The sequence below is a fragment of the Convolutriloba macropyga genome, chromosome 3, assembly GCF_964194025.1.
Source record: "Convolutriloba macropyga chromosome 3, txConMacr16.3, whole genome shotgun sequence".
Lineage (NCBI taxonomy): Eukaryota > Metazoa > Xenacoelomorpha > Acoela > Convolutidae > Convolutriloba > Convolutriloba macropyga.
In genome coordinates, this window is record NC_134470.1 from 65,695,064 (window position 1) to 65,718,662 (window position 23,599).

The window sequence follows — 23,599 nt, forward strand, 5'->3', positions numbered from 1 at the left end:
TACGTATGTTGCGTTTCGTTTCTACATACGAAATTGATGAATGATTGGTTCAATAGAGGATTTTACTGAAAATGTAACGGGACTAAAACCTAATTTCATGCAGCCTCCCGAGTTCTAAGATCATAAGCACGTGCTATGATTATGTTTATACTGTTAATTCTACGTTTTTTTACATTGGTACCAATTAAAAGTTGAGCATGATTGCCGCCAATGTTTCGAGGTGCCTTGTTATTGTGTATCTAATCTTGCAAAAGCTTCACAGATTTTGGACCGTCTGATTTTTGTTCACTTTGACTGTTGGGCATTTAGAGTATCTGTCAATACCTGTAAGAAATGATAAAGCTTGATTTTTCTCATTAGTTATTGGGCCACCAAAGTCAATTGGAATATCTTTGTTTTGTTCATAGCAATCGCAGTGGAGCATGGCAATGCTGTCAAAATTCCAATCGAGTAAAACTGTTTTGTCACTGATGTGAGCATTGAGAACACCAAATAGTGACTGTTTGTTTTTACAACCACCAGAAACATGAAAAAGCTTTTCACTGAACAATTATGACACTGGAAAGAACAAAGCAAAGCACATTAACTTGCGGCTACTATCCCAGCATTTGAAAAGAACAAAAAATTACCACGTGAATTGTGATACTTTATTAAAATAGAGTATCAATTGTGTACTTCTAATTTGTTTAGCAATAGATTTGCTCAACAAATCCAACTCCAATTTTTTGTTTATTGTAAAACTACTTCTTTTTGTTTTCGGGAAGCCGATGAAATTCCATTCAAATTTAGTTGGCAATTGAAACGTGAGACGCTTCAAACATTCTGAGAATTTAGTTCAAATGAAATTTCAGAGAAAAATTGAGTTAAAACATGAATGGGAAGTATAAAAAAAATAAATAAATGAATTTTTCTAGAGGGAAATTTGGCATATAATTTACTTTCTGAACAGATTAATTTGTCATGACGGTGGTAAACATATGTAATACGATCAAACTGCACTTTAAGATCAACATAGCTAAAAAGCAATTGGTACACAAAAACCTTGTATGCGACATATCCGCGCTAGCAGAAAATTAATGAGTGCAACTAGGTAATTTTAAAGCATTAAAAGATGAACATTGTTTTTGCTGTTTATAAAAATTTTTGCACTTAAGCGATAATGAAAAAATATTAACAATTTATCGTAAAAGTAATTACAATAATTGCAGTTTATCGTAATAAAAAGATATCTGTATTAGTTATCCTATATTGTGATAGTAATAATTGAAACTTAAAGTATATATATATATATATATATATATATATATTTAGCAACTCTACGTATATAAAAGTTAAATTACCAAAGCGCCGTGTAATGTTAAAATGGGAGAACGAAATGGAAATTAATTGCAATTCCACTGAATTTTGAGTGTAATAGCCTTTACAAGAGGACAGGTTAAAAAAACTAGAATGCAACAGTTTTCAAATATTGCATTGATGTTGAATTGTGACCGCCAGTCAACTTTAGTGTGAACGTGACAGCAATTACGCAATGAAAGTAATACAAAATTAATGTTTTTATTGCCAAAATTGATGTTTTAAATGAATGAATGACATTAGAAATGAAGTGAAATAGCCCAATAATGGACTGGTGATCAAAACTCAAAAAAACGCAATTTTTGAGGCAAAAATTGACGTGCTGATCTTCCTTCCGTAATTGTCGTCGTCATAGGTTGGAGTTCAACTACGAATAGGGCTATCTCGGGGCCCAGGGGCAATACAACCGGGAATTGAAAACTAGTCTCTCTCAGTTACCGAGTTACCGTTGTCAGCAGTTTCCGTTATAGTTTCGACTTAGGATTCCCTCTAGATTGATATGTCGTGCTAATATAGTGATGTTGGCTACAGCCGTAAAATGAGGGTCGATTTTGTCTGCGCTTGCTGGTAGATGTTTAGGGGATAGCAGTCACTTTCGCATCGCTTTCGTGTTTTTTTTGTGTTGGATTCGTAATTTGACCAAGAAATGTTTTTATTTGAATTGGTGATTTGACCAGTTTTGTAGGTTTTCTTGCTGACATTGATTTCGATGTATTCGAGTTCGTCGAATAAACATCAGAGGTGGTGTCATTACGGGGATGACCGATTTGTGTTTCTATTCTGTACGTCTTATTAAGCTCCTGAATGCGAGTAATAATCTTCACATCGGTCGTATTTTCATAGTGGAAAAAACGGATTTTAGTGTATTCTCATTAATCAGTATTTTCATCGTCTTTGATTGTGATTTTGGCGATGTCACCATGAGATCTTTCAGATCAGAATCTTTGATTATCGAGGTTGTTGAAGATTTATTTTGCACAACGGATCGGTGCCAACAGATCAAATCAGCTCCTGATTTTGTTCTTGGAATCTTTATTGAACTTCTTAATTTTGAATATCACAACGTTTAGTATTCACCCATCCACAATTGTCAATTTAATTTTCAACAAGGACTGTTTTGTGATCTAATATGTGATTTAAAAGTTTCTCATACGTAAAGTTTTTATATATGATAGTTACATGAGGAGCGCTAATGTTACTTTGAGGTGTATTGGGCATGCTAACAAATTGTGCTTTGAGTGGTGATACGTATGTTGCGTTTCGTTTCTACATACGAAATTGATGAATTCAATAGAGGATTTTACTGAAAATGTAACGGGACTAAAACCTAATTTCATGCAGCCTCCCGAGTTCTAAGATCATAAGCACGTGCTATGATTATGTTTATACTGTTAATTCTACGTTTTTTTACATTGGTACCAATTAAAAGTTGAGCATGATTGCCGCCAATGTTTCGAGGTGCCTTGTTATTGTGTATCTAATCTTGCAAAAGCTTCACAGATTTTGGACCGTCTGATTTTTGTTCACTTTGACTGTTGGGCATTTAGAGTATCTGTCAATACCTGTAAGAAATGATAAAGCTTGATTTTTCTCATTAGTTATTGGGCCACCAAAGTCAATTTGAATATCTTTGTTTTGTTCAAAGCAATCGCAGTGGAGCATGGCAATGCTGTCAAATTTCCAATCGAGTAAAACTGTTTTGTCACTGATGTGAGCATCGAGAACACCAAATAGTGACTGTTTGTTTTTACAACCACCAGAAACATGAAAAAGCTTTTCACTGAACAATTATGACACTGGAAAGAACAAAGCAAAGCACATTAACTTGCTGCTACTATCCCAGCATTTGAAAAGAACAAAAAATTACCACGTGAATTGTGATACTTTATTAAAATAGAGTATCAATTGTGTACTTCTAATTTGTTTAGCAATAGATTTGCTCAACAAATCCAACTCCAATTTTTTGTTTATTGTAAAACTACTTCTTTTTGTTTTCGGGAAGCCGATGAAATTCCATTCAAATTTAGTCGGCAATTGAAACGTGAGACGCTTCAAACATTCTGAGAATTTAGTTGAAATGAAATTTCAGAGAAAAATTGAATTAAAACATGAATGGGAAGTATGAACAAAATAATTAAATGAATTTTTCTAGAGGGAAATGTGGCATATAATTTTCTTTCTGAACAGATTAATTTGTCATGACGGTGTTAAACCTATGTAATATGAACAAACTGCACTTTAAGATCAACATAGCTAAAAAGCAATTGGTACACAAAAACCTTGTATGCGACATATCCACGCTAGCAGAAAATTAATGAGTGCAACTAAGTAATTTTGAAGCATTAAAAGATGAACATTGTTTTTGCTGTTTATAAAAATTATTGCACTTAAGCGATAATGAAAAAATATTAATAATTTATCGTAAAAGTAATTACAGTAATTGCAGATTATCGTAATAAAATGTTATCTGTATTAGTTATCCTATATTGTGATAGTAATAATTGAAACTTAAAGTATATATATATATATATATATATATATAGCAACTCTACGTATATAAAAGTTAAATTACCAAAGCGCCGTGTAATTTTAAAATGGGAGAACGAAATGGAAGTTAATTGCAATTCCACTGAATTTTGAGTGTAATAGCCTTTACATGAGGACTGGTTAAAAAAACTAGAATGCAACAGTTTTCAAATATTGCATTAATGTTGAATTGTGACCGCCAGTCAACTTTAGTGTGAACGTGACAGCAATTACGCAATGAAAGTAATACAAAATTAATGTTTTTATTGCCAAAATTGATGTTTTAAATGAATGAATGACATTAGAAATGAAGTGAAATAGCCCAATAATGGACTGGTGATCAAAACTCAATAAAACTCAATTTTTGGGCCAAAAATTGACGTGCTGATCTTCCTTCCGAATTGTCGTCGTCATAGGTTGGAGTTCAACTACGAATAGGGCTATCTCGGGGCTCAGGGCCAATACAACAGGGAATTGAAAATTGGTCTCTCTCTTCTGCCGGTGGTCTTATGGTCTCTTCATGCTGGATAGCAACAGTTACCGCATTGCCAGCAGTTTTTGTTATAGTTTCGACTTAGGATTCCCTCTAGATTGATCCGTCGTGCTAATATAGTGATGTTGGCTATACCCGTAAAATGAGGGTCAATTTTTTCTGCGCTTGCTGGTAGATGTTTAGGGGACAGCAGTCACTTACGCATCGCTTTCATGTTTTTTTTGTGTTTGATTCGTAACCCGACCAAGAAATGTTTTTCTTTGAATTGGTGATAAGGCCAATTTTGTAGGTTTTCTTGCTGACATTGATTTCGATATATTCGAGTTTGTCGAATAAACATCAGAAGTATTGTCATTATGGGGATGACCGGTTTGTGTTTCTACTCTGTACTTCTTCTTAAGCTCCTGAATGCGAGTAAAAGTTTTGCACATAGGTCGTATTTTCATAGTGGAAAAAACGGATTTGAGCGTATTCCCATTAATCAGTATTTTCATTGGCTTTGATGGTGATTTTGGCGATGTCACCATGAGGTCATTTAGATCAGAGTCTTTGATTATCGAGGTTGTTGGAGATTTATTCTGCACAACAGAACTCTGTGCCAACAGATCAAATCAGCTCCTGTTTTTGTTCTTGGAACCTTTATCGGACTTCTTAATTTCGAATATCACAACGTTTAGTATTCACTCATCCACGATTGTCAATTTAATCTTCAACAAGGACTGTTTTGTTATCTAATAAGTGATTTAAAAGTTTCTCATACGTAAGGTTTATATATATGATAGTTAGATGAGGAGCGCTAATGTTACTTTGAGGTGTATTTGGCATGCTAACAAATTGTGCTTTGAAGGGTGATACGCATGTTGCGTTTTGTTTCTACATTCGTAATTGATGAATGATTGGTTCAATAGCATGGCAATGCTGTCAAAATTCCAATCGAGTAAAACTGTTTTGTCACTGCTGTGAGCATCGAGAACACCAAATAGTGACTGTTTGTTTTTACAACCACCAGAAACATGAAAAAGCTTTTCACTGAACAATTATGACACTGGAAAAAACAAAGCAAAGCACATTAACTTGCGGCTACTATCCCAGCATTTGAAAAGAACAAAAAATTACCACGTGAAGTGTGATACTTTATTAAAATAGAGTATCAATTGTGTACTTCTAATTTGTTTAGCAATAGATTTGCTCAACAAATCCAACTCCAATTTTTTGTTTATTGTAAAACTACTTCTTTTTGTTTTCGGGAAGCCGATGAAATTCCATTCAAATTTAGTTGGCAATTGAAACGTGAGACGCTTCAAACATTCTGAGAATTTAGTTCAAATGAAATTTCAGAGAAAAATTGAGTTAAAACATGAATGGGAAGTATAAAAAAAATAAATAAATGAATTTTTCTAGAGGGAAATTTGGCATATAATTTACTTTCTGAACAGATTAATTTGTCATGACGGTGGTAAACATATGTAATACGATCAAACTGCACTTTAAGATCAACATAGCTAAAAAGCAATTGGTACACAAAAACCTTGTATGCGACATATCCGCGCTAGCAGAAAATTAATGAGTGCAACTAAGTAATTTTAAAGCATTAAAAGATGAACATTGTTTTTGCTGTTTATAAACATTATTGCACTTAAGCGATAATGAAAAAATATTAACAATTTATCGTAAAAGTAATTACAATAATTGCAGTTTATCGTAATAAAAAGATATCTGTATTAGTTATCCTATATTGTGATAGTAATAATTGAAACTTAAAGTATATATATATATATATATATATATATATATATATATATATTTAGCAACTCTACGTATATAAAAGTTAAATTACCAAAGCGCCGTGTAATGTTAAAATGGGAGAACGAAATGGAAGTTAATTGCAATTCCACTGAATTTTGAGTGTAATAGCCTTTACAAGAGGACAGGTTAAAAAAACTAGAATGCAACAGTTTTCAAATATTGCATTGATGTTGAATTGTGACCGCCAGTCAACTTTAGTGTGAACGTGACAGCAATTACGCAATGAAAGTAATACAAAATTAATGTTTTTATTGCCAAAATTGATGTTTTAAATGAATGAATGACATTAGAAATGAAGTGAAATAGCCCAATAATGGACTGGTGATCAAAACTCAAAAAAACGCAATTTTTGGGCCAAAAATTGACGTGCTGATCTTCCTTCCGTAATTGTCGTCGTCATAGGTTGGAGTTCAACTACGAATAGGGCTATCTCGGGGCTCAGGGCCAATACAACAGGGAATTGAAAATTGGTCTCTCTCTTCTGCCGGTGGTCTTATGGTCTCTTCATGCTGGATAGCAACAGTTACCGCATTGCCAGCAGTTTTTGTTATAGTTTCGACTTAGGATTCCCTCTAGATTGATCCGTCGTGCTAATATAGTGATGTTGGCTATACCCGTAAAATGAGGGTCAATTTTTTCTGCGCTTGCTGGTAGATGTTTAGGGGACAGCAGTCACTTACGCATCGCTTTCATGTTTTTTTTGTGTTTGATTCGTAACCCGACCAAGAAATGTTTTTCTTTGAATTGGTGATAAGGCCAATTTTGTAGGTTTTCTTGCTGACATTGATTTCGATATATTCGAGTTTGTCGAATAAACATCAGAAGTATTGTCATTATGGGGATGACCGGTTTGTGTTTCTACTCTGTACTTCTTCTTAAGCTCCTGAATGCGAGTAAAAGTTTTGCACATAGGTCGTATTTTCATAGTGGAAAAAACGGATTTGAGCGTATTCCCATTAATCAGTATTTTCATTGGCTTTGATGGTGATTTTGGCGATGTCACCATGAGGTCATTTAGATCAGAGTCTTTGATTATCGAGGTTGTTGGAGATTTATTCTGCACAACAGAACTCTGTGCCAACAGATCAAATCAGCTCCTGTTTTTGTTCTTGGAACCTTTATCGGACTTCTTAATTTCGAATATCACAACGTTTAGTATTCACTCATCCACGATTGTCAATTTAATCTTCAACAAGGACTGTTTTGTTATCTAATAAGTGATTTAAAAGTTTCTCATACGTAAGGTTTATATATATGATAGTTAGATGAGGAGCGCTAATGTTACTTTGAGGTGTATTTGGCATGCTAACAAATTGTGCTTTGAAGGGTGATACGCATGTTGCGTTTTGTTTCTACATTCGTAATTGATGAATGATTGGTTCAATAGCATGGCAATGCTGTCAAAATTCCAATCGAGTAAAACTGTTTTGTCACTGCTGTGAGCATCGAGAACACCAAATAGTGACTGTTTGTTTTTACAACCACCAGAAACATGAAAAAGCTTTTCACTGAACAATTATGACACTGGAAAAAACAAAGCAAAGCACATTAACTTGCGGCTACTATCCCAGCATTTGAAAAGAACAAAAAATTACCACGTGAAGTGTGATACTTTATTAAAATAGAGTATCAATTGTGTACTTCTAATTTGTTTAGCAATAGATTTGCTCAACAAATCCAACTCCAATTTTTTGTTTATTGTAAAACTACTTCTTTTTGTTTTCGGGAAGCCGATGAAATTCCATTCAAATTTAGTTGGCAATTGAAACGTGAGACGCTTCAAACATTCTGAGAATTTAGTTCAAATGAAATTTCAGAGAAAAATTGAGTTAAAACATGAATGGGAAGTATAAAAAAAATAAATAAATGAATTTTTCTAGAGGGAAATTTGGCATATAATTTACTTTCTGAACAGATTAATTTGTCATGACGGTGGTAAACATATGTAATACGATCAAACTGCACTTTAAGATCAACATAGCTAAAAAGCAATTGGTACACAAAAACCTTGTATGCGACATATCCGCGCTAGCAGAAAATTAATGAGTGCAACTAAGTAATTTTAAAGCATTAAAAGATGAACATTGTTTTTGCTGTTTATAAAAATTATTGCACTTAAGCGATAATGAAAAAATATTAACAATTTATCGTAAAAGTAATTACAATAATTGCAGTTTATCGTAATAAAAAGATATCTGTATTAGTTATCCTATATTGTGATAGTAATAATTGAAACTTAAAGTATATATATATATATATATATATATATATATATATATTTAGCAACTCTACGTATATAAAAGTTAAATTACCAAAGCGCCGTGTAATGTTAAAATGGGAGAACGAAATGGAAGTTAATTGCAATTCCACTGAATTTTGAGTGTAATAGCCTTTACAAGAGGACAGGTTAAAAAAACTAGAATGCAACAGTTTTCAAATATTGCATTGATGTTGAATTGTGACCGCCAGTCAACTTTAGTGTGAACGTGACAGCAATTACGCAATGAAAGTAATACAAAATTAATGTTTTTATTGCCAAAATTGATGTTTTAAATGAATGAATGACATTAGAAATGAAGTGAAATAGCCCAATAATGGACTGGTGATCAAAACTCAAAAAAACGCAATTTTTGGGCCAAAAATTGACGTGCTGATCTTCCTTCCGTAATTGTCGTCGTCATAGGTTGGAGTTCAACTACGAATAGGGCTATCTCGGGGCCCAGGGGCAATACAACAGGGAATTGAAAAATGGTCTCTCTCTTCATGCTGGATAGCAACAGTTACCGCATTGCCAGCAGTTTTTGTTACAGTTTCGACTTAGGATTCCCTCTAGATTGATCCGTCGTGCTAATATAGTGATGTTGGCTATACCCGTAAAATGAGGGTCAATTTTTTCTGCGCTTGCTGGTAGATGTTTAGGGGACAGCAGTCACTTTCGCATCGCATTCATGTTTTTTTGTGTTGGATTCGTAGCCCGACCAAGAATTGTTTTTCTTTGAAACAGTGAGATGACCAATTTTGTAGGTCTTCTTGCTGACATTGATTTCGATATATTCGAGTTCGTCGAATAAAAATCAGAGGTAGTGTCATTATGGGGATGACGGATTTGTGTTTATACTCTGTACGTCTTCTTAAGCTCCTGATTGCGAGTAAAAACTTCCACATAGGTCGTATTTTCATAGTGGAAAAAACAGATTTGAGCGTATTCGCAATAATCAGTATTTTCATTGGCCTTGATGGTGATTTTGGCGATGTCACCATGAAGTCTTTTAGATCAGAATCTTTGATTATCGAGGTTGTTGGAGATTTATTCTGCACAACGGATCCCGGTGCCAATATTTCAAATCAGCTCCTGATTCTGTTCTTGGAACCTTTATTGAACTTCTTAATTTCGAATATCACAACGTTTAGTATTCACCCATCCATGATTGTCAATTTAATCTTCAACAAGGACTGTTTTGTTATCTAATAAGTGATTTAAAACTTTCTCATACGTAAGGTTTATATATATGATAGTTACATGAGGAGCGCTAATGTTACTTTGAGGTGTATTTGGCATGCTAACAAATTGTGCTTTGAATGGTGATACGTATGTTGCGTTTCGTTTCTACACGTAATTGATGAATGATTGGTTCAATAGAGGATTTTACTGAAAATGTATTTAGACTAAAGCAGATTTTAATGCAGCCTTGTCTTTTTCGAGTTGTTTATACCAATCAATGGACTAACTCCCGATCTCTATGATCACTAGCACGTCCTATGATTGTGTTTATACTGTTAATTCTACGTTTTTTTTACTCTGAGCCCAATTAAACAAACATTGAGCCTGATTGCCGCCAATTTTTCGGGGTGCCTTCTTATTGTGTATCTAATCTTTCAAAAGCTTCACAGATTTTGGACCGTCTGATTTCTGTTCACTTTGACCGTTGGGCATTTAGAGTATCTGCCAATACCTCTAAGAAATGATAAAGCTTGATTTTTTCATTAGTTATTGGGCCACGAAAGTCAAATTGAATCTCTTTGTTTTGTTCAAAGCAATCTCCATGAGTCTACCAGTGATTTTTTTTTTTAAAATAATATTAAGATTCTGACCTACGTTTGTCCAAGTTTTACAAGTCGCGACCTCCTTTTTCAAAATAATGATGTGCATATGGGGCCAAAATGCGTATTGCCCAACGAGATCACTCCTCCAATAACGGGCTGTGGGGTGTAAGAGGTTTAGCGATCCCAAATTAGCCTCTTGGACAGACTTTTGAACAGCTACTCTTTTCTCGACACACCCAGAATGGATGTTAACGTCTCACCAGAAAAGCTATAGGTACAATTTTAACTCCATGCATCTGCGTTCATGAATCTGAGGAACAGAGTACCTTACCTCCTTGAAAAGAGCTTCCTTTGTCGCTAATATGACCGAAAGTGTTTTCGTGTACAACCGAGTCAGGTTCTTTTTGAAAGGTTTGTCACTCAAATGTTCAATCCCAGGAGAGGAGTGAATATCTTCAGTTCAGATTTTGGTGGCATTCGCATTTGAGTTTGGCTAAAAGAGAAACTTTACTCGCTTGGTAGTACTTCGGGGAGTATCTGGGGATGCACTTGTCTGACTCATGGTTGAATTAGATTGAGACTGGATTGGCAGTACCATTGTAAGTTGACATCTTTTTGACGGAGAATAATTTTAAATGGCCTTAATCGCGCCATGGATGAGGCTAAATTTTGCGACCGCAAAGTCCTCGTAGTATTTGATGATGAATTTTGCTTGTTGATTTGGTTGGCGCAAATTGTTGTTTAATAGATTCATTTTGTAACCGCAATGTGTTTAAAGTTCAATTCAAGTGGTAATAATTTTTCAACTCAACCTGGCGACCTGCTATTACCTTGATTTCACTGAACGCTGTTCATTCAAAATAGATCGCGTTGCTCGGGGTTCTCAGATGACCGTGAAGAGCTTGACGAACAGATAGTATATAAAAACTTTACAGATCAAGCCACGCCGAGGGGCTCCAATACATTATCATTATAACCTTTTTCATTCTTTTTTAAAGGAAACGTGATGTAAATGCTACTGTTTGTTAACTAGTAGACACATTTTTTCTAGTGCAGCCCTCAATACTGAGCGAAAAGCATCGCGTTTGTCGAGCATTTTATAGTTCGCATTATAATGTGTATTTTCTGTTGCTTGTGCAACCTGATTTTTAATTTGCCGGAAGTGTGCTTCAAGTGTATTTTCCCAAACAAAGTTTGTGTGCTTTTTGGCTACTGGCCGAATAGGCTGACATTATTGTGATAAATTGGGCATGAGTTTACCAAGATAAAGGACGAGACCCGGAAAGCAAAACAATTATTTAAGTTTTTATGTGCTGAAAGTGATAGTTTAGCAGATGTTTTGACTCTAATGGAGATATACAAGTTTGGTTGAAATTGTAGCCCAACTTTTCAGGTTTTGCTTTGTGACATTTTTGTAGGTTTATCCGATGGTTATCATCATCCAAATTTTTGAGTTATTTGTAATCTAACTTTAAGTGCTTTTCCGCTGATCCACGACTAACAGAAAATAATTTCGTCTTAAACGCAATGAGTGTTATCGAGATTAATTAATGTGCAGTGTTATTGAGATCAATTATTTTGTAGTGTTATTGAGAAGCAGTGTTATTGAGATCAATTAATGTGTAGTCGATTACATTTCATAACGCTGCTCGAATAACGGTGAATTCGTAAAAACCGATTATATATCTATAAGTTGCAGTGGATTCTTCGGGTGTAAGTATTCCCGGACACTTCCGGGTCTAATTTTTTTAAAAACTGTATGCGTAATGTATTCGTAACTCTGCTGCAAACTTGGCTGTTTCAAGTGTGGAATATGCAAAAAAAGTTGTTGAGTTGTGTCGATTCAATTACAAATATGTGTTATCTGATATTTTTTTCGAGAATCAATTAGCTTAGAGTTTTTGAGCCAAGTGCACGCTTAAACAATTTTTCCTCTTTAACGGCCATAGCAATGGGGGATACAAAAAATTGAACAGAGCAACTTGCTAACTTGTTTATGCGTTTTGCTTCACATAATTTTTAAATTTCTTCAATCTTTTAGTCTTAGTCTTTTAGAATAATGGGGACCTGCGCCCTCTTTGATTTGTTGGAGTATTACTTTTTTGACAGGTTGACTTTATTGTATGAATGTTGGAGTTATCGACACATGAAATAAGTTGAAAAAAATTGTGAGCTATTTTTTTTATCAGTGGTTGCTTTTTATCTGTTGAGATTACGTATTTTCATTGGTTTAAAGAACAAACTAGCTGGCAAAACAAGTCTCTTACAAAAATGGGCTGATGACCGTCTTCCACGACTGTTCCTTTAGGATTGTCTTGAATATTTCATTACGAAATTTTCAATTCAGCTGTGGGTTGGGTTGAAATCAGGTAGCTTTCGTCGTCAAGATCGTTTATGGCCGTGGCCAGACTCTTGACGATCGTCCATACGCTACCCGGATACACCAATGCTTGTGATTGATTTTCCCCAAATTTAACATGTAGATAGACAATTTTGGACGTACGGAAGCTTTGATTGTCTGGAATTAGTACCACACGGTTGTCATCATCCTCAATATTGTCGGAGTTGGCGTTTTGAGATTAATAAATTGACTTGCTCAACTGGTTCGTCAACATTAGTACCCACTCTGGCTGCATCAGATTGTGTATTCAACGTTGTTTACCCGTGAAATCGGTTATTTTTGCAAACTGATTTTTTTTCAAGAGTTCTTGTATATCTTCCGTTATGCTGGGCAGTTGTTTCGATGACCTGGTGGCCATGTATTACCGCAGTTTTGGCAAATAGTGGGCTGCTGTTTTTTTATCTTGTTCACGGATCAATTCATTCGTATATTGCTGACTGAAAAATTTGATCACCCGTGCTGGTTGTGTACTTTGGGAATTTGAAGTTGCAGCTACCTTTAGTTGCTTTTGAAATTTTTTGATATAAAAAATGTAATTTGATACTAAAAGGAGGCTGATTCAATTATAGATTGTCATAAAATTTACCTCAAAAAGTTAATTGGCAGATGCGTTAAGTTCCTCAGTCTAAAATAGTTTGACAGAGCAATTAACGATCGGCAGCTGTCAATTTATGGAAGATTTTTTTTGTTCAAGAAAATTCAATTCAACTTTACTCCCTTTCTGCCTAAAGAGCTGAAGAGCAACTTTATTAATCAACATTTTAAGGGCCTTCCTCATTTACCACACTTGCTATATTCTTCACACATGCATTAAAACTAAAAAAAAACTAATGTATCAGCCCCAGACACCCTTAAAAAATAATATTTTGGGGACGTAGATCATGTAACTACTTGTGTTCAAATACGCGCAAATTCAAAATCAAGTTTTAGAGATATTTTGTAGAAAAGTTCAAATGACTTATGGCCACCAAAACACGAGGATACAATCACACAGATAAAACAGTTAATGATTTGAATCAGTACTGAAGAGATCTGCTATGATAGGCTGTAAAGAAGACGTCTAAAGTGTGTAGCATCCGGGGTGGGAATAGGAGCAGTTCTCGAACAAAAACATGGTAAAATTTTGAAGACACTTGCTTTTGCAAGACTTTTTAAACAATTATTCAGAAAATAAAGACTTAATGAACTATAACGACTTGCAGTTGTATTGTCAACTGAACATTTCGAACACTATTCATACGGGACCCTGTTCAAGATTTCAACAGATCAGAGAGCGATTTTATCTGTATATAACAGCCAACACAAAACAATTAAGATATAACAAATTATATTGAATGAATGGATGGACCGATATCCCAGGAAAAGTATTGGAATTTGTTGATAACATATCACGGGAACCATTTGATCCAGCAACAATAACGGACTTAGAGGATGCAAGTTACGTAGTTGCTAAGACTCGTGTGTTGATGAATTAAACACAAAAACTTAAGAAAAACTAAAGAACACAAAAGATATATCTTAAGAGAATCAACAACTGATTTAAAACTTTGGAATCATCAAACAAATATACCAAATTGTAATAAGGAAACGGTAAATAATTCTAATTACTGAACGGTGGTTTAGGCACCAAAGTAACTATAAATAACAACATGACTGAACACATATATGTGGTAGAAAACCACACTCATTTTACAAAACCACTCAAAACAGTCATAATAGTTCTTTGATTTCCATTCCAGAAAAAACGGACAAAAGTTTTGAGCTTGCCCAATCAATGAACACGTTTTAATTTACAGTTGAGAAAATATTTGCCGTGTTATGTCAAACTCCGAAGATAAAACAACACCAAAATAACAGTTATCAAAAATTTAGGCTCACGCAATACAGTCACCAGAAACATGCGCTACAAGGAATCTTAAGTATAATGTATAGATTGAAATAAAAAAACTTTAATTATTTCGGATTCGACAGAGAAAAAAATTTAACAAAATGACATTGACAACAGACTGAATTAAAAAAATCAAATACTGGAAAACAGCGTGACGGAAACATTCAACTAATTGTTACAGACAATCAACAAGAAATTGGAGACTGCATCAGAAATGGGGATAAGGGACGCCACGATTAAGCAATACACACATCACTACACCGCAGTTACATAGAAGTATTAGACGCAGTGCAAACCAGGCAACTAGGCGATCTTGATATTTTGCTGAAAAATATTGGTAGCTGAAAAAAGCTAAACAATCAATCAAAAGGACTGAAAGATGTTTCCCGTGTATGAAAATTGGCCAGAACCTATAAGGCTTACATTTGAATAACAAAGCGAAAAGCATTAAAAAAATTGAAACGAAACAGAGCATAAGGTAGTTCATGCTGGAACAAAATTAAAAGACAAACGGGATGAATTTTAAATATTAACCTGTACAAAAAAGTTTTCAACATATCAAACGCCAGAAAAATCCAATGACCCAACCAGAACAAACATTGTTAAAATTTTTTAAAAAATGCAAGAATATTCAATAAATTTCATGTAAAAAGAACCTGGACAAAGAAAGTTTTTCTATAGGCGATAAAATCATACATTACTATGCTAATAACAACACTGAAGTTGACTATGACTCATCCAACTATCACAGAACGATAAGCTTAGTAAAATAATTAACCTGGACAATTTGAGAACACTTAAGATCGTTGACAAGAACAGAGATTACAAAAACAAAACAATAATTATAGGAATCGACAACAGATTGAAAACATTGAGCTCTTTGAACAAATACACCAAAAAGTAATGAGTGAATAACTTGAATTGCTGAAATTCTGTTTTATAAAACGAACTAACGAAAGAAACATGACTCAGCACACAAAACTGGTGAAAAACAAGTCGCAATTAGAAAATCAATTTAACTTCATCCATTTTTTGCATACACAACAGTTTCACTCAAAGCAGTCAGAATAAGAGTTCTAATAACTTCCATTCCAAACACCTCAAAAAAGTTACTCAATCAATAATCATATGTTAATTTACAGTTCAAAAATTTTTTGCCATGTAATGTCAAATTCTGAAGACAAAACAACACCAAAAAGACATTTATCAAAAAATTTGGCTCAAGCAATGCAGTCACCAGAAGTATCGTCTGGAAGAAACTCAAGTTTAATGTACAGATTGGATTAAAAAACCTCTCATTAATTCGGATTTGTCAGAACAGGAAATTAACGAAAGGGCGTCGGCAACACGCCAAACTGAAAACAAAAACAAAAACTGGAAGAAAGTGTGACAATACTATTCAACTAACTTTTACTGACATCCATTACTTCAAAAGACAATCACCGAGAAATAAGAGACTGAGTCATAAAAGGAGACGAGGAACGCCAGAAATAATAGTAATATTGGACGCAGTACAACGCAAGCAACTAGGCATGCTTGATAGTGCCAAAAAATCGTGGTGGCTGAATAAAGCTAAACAGTTAATCGAAAGGGCTGAAAGATGTTTCCCGTGGAACTTAATATCTTACAGATTTTTTACATTTTAACAGTTGATTAGAGAATTTGAAAATTCGTTTCAAATTGTTCTGCTGCTTGCCTTCGTTTTATAAAGTTTTTGTTCCGTTTTTTCTTTGGTGGTTTGAATGGTACAACCTGATAACAAAACTGAAAAACTGATGAGAGTTGACTTGACAATGCAGACAGTATTGCGATATTTGCCTGATATGATATTTTATTATTATCCTTCACATTTTGTGATTTTGAGCTATATATTTTAAAACTTAAGAATTATCTTATATAGTAGTAGCAGTACATATTCCCTGTTATAATAGAATAATTCGACCAGATTGCGTACTTCAAGGTAGGATACTTAGAAAACATATCAACTTCAGTTTCAGGAAAGGCAATTTTTTGGTGTCTGTATATTGTGACAGGAGTAGAAAACTTTAAAAATCTTGAAATCTGGGAATGTACTGATGTATGGTTTGTGAATTTTATTTTACTATGTTTAACTAAATCCGCTGGAGACAAATCTGAATCATGATTGGATAATTATATTAGAATTTTTGTCAGTTTTTCTTTTTTCGAAATTTTTTCTTCCAATAATTATAATTATAGCAGAGTTCAGGAATGATTAGGATCGGAAAAAATATGCATGCGCACGTTACCAAACGTTCCTGATGATTGTCAGTGGGTTTGTCAACACAAACCAACTAGATGTTTTCTCAGAAAACTGTCAAAATATGCAATTACTTAAGCTATATAATCAGAAGAAACAAAAGTTTAGACGGAAATTTATATAACAACATTCCTATGTCAATATTTTGATGAATTGAGGGGCTCAGGTCCCCGGAAAGGTAAGTTTGGGATCAGGGAAAAATTAAAATTAGCCTTTTAGAAAAGTGGCGGCTTTTTATGATCGTTAATCTTTAAGCATAAAAATGTTTAAATGTTTGAAAACTTGATTTTTTTAAGAAAAAATTGTTGATTCCGATGTGCATGATTTATCCATATTACATTCTACCTTTGAATTAAAGCAGGCTTGCTTAATAGCAACTTCTTAAAAGTTTGCAATAATTGGCTCATGCAACCTTCTATCAATTAATGGTGGAAATAACGAAATACATTAAATACTTTTTTAAATGACACCAAGGTGGTATTTTTTTAAACCAATTTCCGGTTTTCCTACTCTAAATACCACTTGAAATTCAGTTAAAGCAATTTTTATTTTGTTAGGCTTTCTGTTCTCGTAAAAGTGGTGGTTCTTTTATAATGTTTAAAATCTTCAAGCATGGATCTAACTAGGTCTTTAACTCGAGCAGCGGAAAAAATTGTTATCGCTGATTCACAACGATCCACTGATTGATGTCATTCTTAACTACTCTTGCTGCTCATAAACGTCATAAAAACTCATAGACTTCGTTTTTTTTGCACTATCATTAGAAGCAGACAATTATCACTGATAATTAAACTCAAGAAAAAGGTTGAATAAAAAGGTAAACTCAAAGTAAATAACTTGTGAAGTACTAAAGCTCTAAACATTATCACCAAAGAACAAAAATTACAAAATAACAACTTTATACTCAACTTTATACTTATTGCTTTTGATAAACAGGGATCTTGCTGATTTTTGTTCATTTTTCTCATATTATAGCAAAATTTCTGACGATGCGCCAGATACATCTCAGCAAGTTCCTGAGAGGAAAATATATACGCATTTTTATATGTTTATAGGAATTGGCGGACACTGAAAAAGACCCAATATTGAAATGACTACTTCATTAACTCCATCGCAACGCACTTGGGCTACTGGGCTCCTACTGGGGCCAACAAAAGGCAACATTTTGCGCAAATTGCATTTTGTCCTCCAATTTAAACAATTTTAAGTTTTATCCTTATTAACAAGCGCGTCAAATGATCGACGTGGCATTGACCACTGACCTTTTAAATTTAGTGTCGAGGTGGGGTGGGGGGGGGGGGGGAGGGGGTCTTTTTCGGTGTCTACGATATATTGCCTGGTTGCTATCAGGATGTGTAGTGACTACACTTTGGAAGGGTAGATGGTGCCCGAGTTCGTCTTGGCCAGTTTGGGTAGTTGTTGGCACTTGTACCAGGTGAGTTCCAGCAGTGACGTCAGAATGGAGAGAGCAGCGCCCATGATGAGAATGTAAAAGACACCTGCCACGTTCTTCATCTGGTACAGAGCGAAGAAACAATGTTATTACGTCATCAAGGGGGGACTGTTTCCCTTTTTGTATTTAGGCAGAAAGTACTCAAACTCTTGTATTATTATCGATAATCGAATTCAGAAACAAAAGTTGTTTCTCGTGTTCCAAAATGACATTCTTAAACAATTTTTGAATTAAAATACCGAAACTTTCGTACGTTGAAAAACGATGGTAACGAATCTCTCTTACGTTTGAACCCGACAATACCGAACAAACCGAACGTACTGAAGCTTTCTTACGTTCGAAACCGAACATATCAAAATCTTCTTGCAAATGTTGTGTCGTTTTTGTTCCTTCTTCTGAACTAGGGATCAGAATTTGCTGAGGAAAAGTATAAAGCTCAAACACGAGATCAGTTACTGATTCGTAAAAAAACAAGATGGTTTCACTAAAAAACAATTCAGCGCGAATAAACAGAAGATTTAAAACATTTATCAAATGTTTAAAAAGTCTTGAAAAATTCTTAAGATTTCTGAGCGAGTCCCATTGTCCGATTTAATCTTCTAAATTAAAATTTGTACTATTAAAAGCATGTGTTTGCGTTGTTCTACTCAAATGCAAATATTTGTAATTTCGCAGACACTATACGTAGTGTTCACTTAGAAGCCACAAAGTGGTCTATTGGTCATAAATGGACACAATTGATCTGGCCAAGATGATCAAGGCAAAACTAGATGCGGCCAAACGATCAATGAGTTAGATATGCTCTAGTTGTAGTGCAATTTAGAGTTTAGGAGTTAGATTTCATGTAGCCTTTATAATGTAGGGGACAATAAAACTACCAAAGAAAATATCTGTCTGTAAATTGACTTGGGAAAATCGTGATGTATCGCAAACACAATCCGTGTTTAGGCAAGAAAAGCACACCATTGTTCGCCTTTTATGGCTCAAGCTTTTTTTTCAAAAAGTAGTGAAAACAGCGACAAAAATTGACAAATTATTGGCATTCATTACAACACATCTTAAAAATAAGAGAATTTTGAAAAAATGGCGAAATATATCTTACCGCAATAATGATAAATAAATCTGTAGCCGTCTAACCTTCAGTAAAGAGAAAAAAGCAACTTTCAGCAACGCAGCTATCATTCTGAGCGCGAATGAAACATTGAATACTTTGCTTTTGTAATGGATGTTCAATAAGTAATGGCTGAAGAACTCATGAAAAACGTTAAATTTTTTATTAGATCAGAAAAACGTAGCAAAATATGTTTTAAAAGACTAAAAAGGATTTTTTACGAAAGGATTATAATTATTTTTGAAGGAGTGAGAGAAGGAAGGAAACAGTTCCTGGAGTCCTCTGGCTGTGCTCTGGGAGTCCCCAGAAGGGGAAGAGGAGGTGGAGGAGGAAGAGGTGGAATCGTCCTCAGGACAGCGTGACTCAGCCTCGAACCACTTCTGTCTCAACTTCTCCAACTCACCTGTTTCCTGAAGGGCTGAAGCGTACAGCAAAGAAATATGAAAACTCTGCTTTGAACAATAATTAAAAATTAGTACATCAATACAGTCCATTCAAAATAGACAAATTTAATAATTTTTCATATCACGGTTCTATGAGAGGTCCTTCATATGCTTTGCAAGGCACCATAAGGGGTAATTTCTAGTTCTTTATTTTACTTTACTGTGCTCAACCCAGGTGTTCACTTCAAGAAGTAACTTGTTCACTTCAAATTTATTAGCTAAATAGGAAAATTTTTTGACTCCTATGCAAATTTGAATAAATTATTTTTCCAATTCCAAAATAGCATCAATACTTATTTTTCAGCTAAATCATACCGTTATCTAACAGTTCAGATCAAAAGTACTCGGGGTAGATAGTAAGAAAACATAAATTTTTAAGAATTTTCTTTAAATCTCAATGGTACCAGAGCTTGCATTGTGTAAAATCTTAATACAGCTCATCGGAATTTTCAACGCAATATATCTCAAAAGCGTCTTATCAGCTTTTATAAGATAAAACTCATTGTGTTGACATCAGACTTTACAGGCTAATTCGATAGTAAAGAGAATTAAAAAGGTCTTATAAGAACTTTTGAGACAATTTCACTGTCTTGAAATAATTTTTTTTGAAAAACTATAGAAAAACAATTTCTGAAAAACAATTTATTGGGCTGTTTATGATGTATTCAGTTGGATATTTTGTTTAGTTAAATGAATCCGTTTTTTTTTCAGTTGTCTTCTACTTAAAATAATTATTCTAACTCACATTTGTAAGGAAAAATTGACGTAATTCAAAATAAATAAAATAAAACAAATATGCTAGCGGTTGGTGACGTGAATATTTGCCAAAAAAAACCAAATTTATTCTAATTTTTTCCCGATAAATTTCTAAACCAATGAGATCAAGTTAACTGAATTGAGCGCAAAAATTCTGAACCCATCACAATGAAGTGATGAGATTTCAGATTTTACTATTTATAAGGAGAAAATAATTGGAGCAAGATCAAGTTAAAGCAAATAATAAGAGCGGACCAAGGCCAAGTCTCGGCGTCTTGTGTGAATTGATATGAATCTATCACAACCGAACTTTTGATCAGTGTGCCCTGTTTGCTTTGAAAATAAGTTCCGCTAGCATTTAATTGATAATTAATTGGTATTGGCCGTTTCGGCACTTTCAAAATTCGTTTCAGTTTCAGCACTCTTAAACGTCTGCAGAGTACTCGGTTGCTATAGTTGTTCACAATCCTCAGGCATAACTGAATGGCTTATTGTAGCTAGTACGATAATTGCCCGTGGCACTTATGGTTGCTCTAAGCAAACATTTTAGTAATTGTTTCTTTTAATTTTCCTATTTTTGACTTCTTGCCTATTTAAAACCTCGGCTAATTTTGGGAAACCATTGTTGTCATTAGTATTCCCCCATAAACATTTTTTTAGTTTTGAGTTTTGGAAGTTCTTAAATGATCGAATGCGACGAAAAGTATTTTAATAGTTCATCGGTTGAAATGTGAATAGGAATTTTATTGTTGCAAGACCCGATGATGCTGTGAATTATTACAAGTACTTAGATTCGAACAAGTATTTTTCACTTTCATGCCTAGTGTGCTAACCATTACACTAACTTTTCTCAAACTCTCGAGCTCGGGCCACCTATAGCTCACAGTCTTTTATTTTCTGTTTCCCAACGCTAGGCTTCATCTCTAGCCAAATTTATGTTGAACAATTCGTATTTGTTGCTAAGCTATGTCAATCTTATCTGATGGAAAATTTACATTTGGTTGTGCTCTCTCAGCTTTTTTTCAGACGAACCTATTTCATCAGCCCAATAAGAGGTGGAAAAAGTCATCAAAGTTTTTATTTGGACTAATTGCAAAATCAATCATATAATTATTGTTCCGACCCCACTTGTGGGGGGGAGGAACTATATACTCAAATGGGTTTTTTTTTGTTCAGTGAATTTTGGCCGACCGATATATTCATCGTAGAGAAATGTGCGTGGTATCATTAAAAAGCTCGTCCAGCGTAGAATTCGAAATTAAAAAGATTTTTTTTGAATTTCGTTTTTTTCGAGGAGTTATCGAGGTTTAAAGTTTCATGTGAACACTGGATATTTGGTTCACTTTTACCGTAAGTTTCGTTCGAATTAACAATTCTTCTACGAAAAATTTAACTCAAAACTAGATTTAACGCCAAAAAGTAAATCAATTTTAGGTTTTTAATAGACAAAAGGAGATAATAAAGACCAGTTCTAGTCTTAGAGGGAAGTTTAATATATAAAAAAAAATCGAATTAGGTTTGGGAGCTCTTTTTTTTTAGAAAATTTTGCAATTTTTTTGTTTTTTCAAGTCACCTAGAGACTACTAGACACTTTTAATATCGAAGTTCCGTTAATGACAAACCTCTTTTACGATCAAATGAAGCCCAATGAACAAAAAATTTGTTTCGAAGGGATCGCTCATGTTTTTTTTGGACTCGTATCTCAAATTTCGTAATTTCAAATGAAATTTTGATTTATTTTTTGAGGTTTTACTAAAGTTTTATAATCCTATGGCATAAACTTGTTGACTAAAGGCACAATAGATTTGCTAATGGGCATTAAGTGAACCTATCTAGTGCTGTGAGCGGACAGCTAATGGCTGTTAAGACTTTGAAAATAAATATTCGAAAGTTTTTTAAAATTAGTAAATCATAAACTTATTTTTGTGAACTGTAAGTTCGTCTCAGTAAAAACAGGATTGAACTCCTTCATACCACTGCAACATAAGTTAATCTCATTAGCGGCTTTAACAAATAACTATTGGTTATACGTCTTCAATGCAACAAGATTTCAAATTTTTTAAAAAATTTTTTGGACATTTCGTTTTATTGGTTCATTTTGAAATCTTATCACGTCATCCTAATATTGATGGCTACATCTTCCTTCAGTGAAGACGTCCAAAAGATCATGGATAAAACTTTCTGAGAAAAAAAATAGGGTTTAAATGGCTTCAACACTTTCTTCTCCCATTTTTCTAAAGAAATTTTGGTTTTTGCCTGTATTTGTTGTTTTTTTCATAGTCATAAGACATATTGTGATGTCTTATTGATTACCTAGGCATCATAAACATACTTGTATTCACATCGTGGCTTAGCTGAGCGTATTCATTGTATTCCTATGAAGGCTTTTGAGTTTAATGGCTGTTAAGACTTTAAAAATATTTTTTTATTTTTGAACATAAATCAATCTTAAGCCTTTTTTCGTGGATTGTAGGTCAGTCTCGGTAATGACAGAACCGCTTTTTCTCTACATCAGCAACAATTTATCTGGTTAGCGGTTTTATCTTCTAACTATTGGTTTTTGTGAATTCGGTGCACGAGTTTTCATAATTTTTATATTTTTTGGATTTTTTTTTAGTAATTTTGGTTCCTTTTGAAATCGTATTACATTATCCTAATATTGATAGCTCACATTGGCTTAGCGAAGACGTTCAATGGATCGTTGAAAAAGTTTTCAGAGAAAATAGCTTATGGTTTAAATAGCTTTGACACTTTCTTCTCTCAATTTTCTACCGAACTTTTGGATTTTGCCTGTTTTTGTTGTTGTTTTCATAGTCAATGACTTGTTGTAATGTCTTATTGATAAATTTTGAATGACAAACATCCTAGCCGTCACATCATCTAGGCATAATTTAGCGTACTAAATGCCTTCCGTTGAAAGCTGTAGAATTTTTTGACTTTGATACTATGGGTTTTCTCAAAAATTTCGTGGTTGATGTATTTTTCTTTGCCATACGACTTATTGTGATGAGTTATTGATGTCACATGAAAAAACCTATGATTGC

At 34.0% G+C, this 23,599-nt stretch overlaps 2 protein-coding genes across 2 annotated transcripts in view; both read right to left on the reverse strand.

The window, feature by feature from the left end:
* Positions 1–23,599, reverse strand: part of LOC142336367 (proteasome subunit alpha type-3-like) — a 418,015-nt gene that overhangs the window by 344,766 nt on the left and 49,650 nt on the right. The window lies entirely within an intron of this gene.
* The window catches only part of LOC142336706 (uncharacterized), a 70,325-nt gene continuing 66,285 nt past the window's right edge, over positions 19,560–23,599 (reverse strand). Inside the window, exon 19 of the mRNA XM_075385619.1 lies at positions 19,560–19,774. Within this exon, the coding sequence (XP_075241734.1) occupies positions 19,560–19,774 (215 nt within the window). The remainder of the gene's footprint in view (positions 19,775–23,599) is intronic.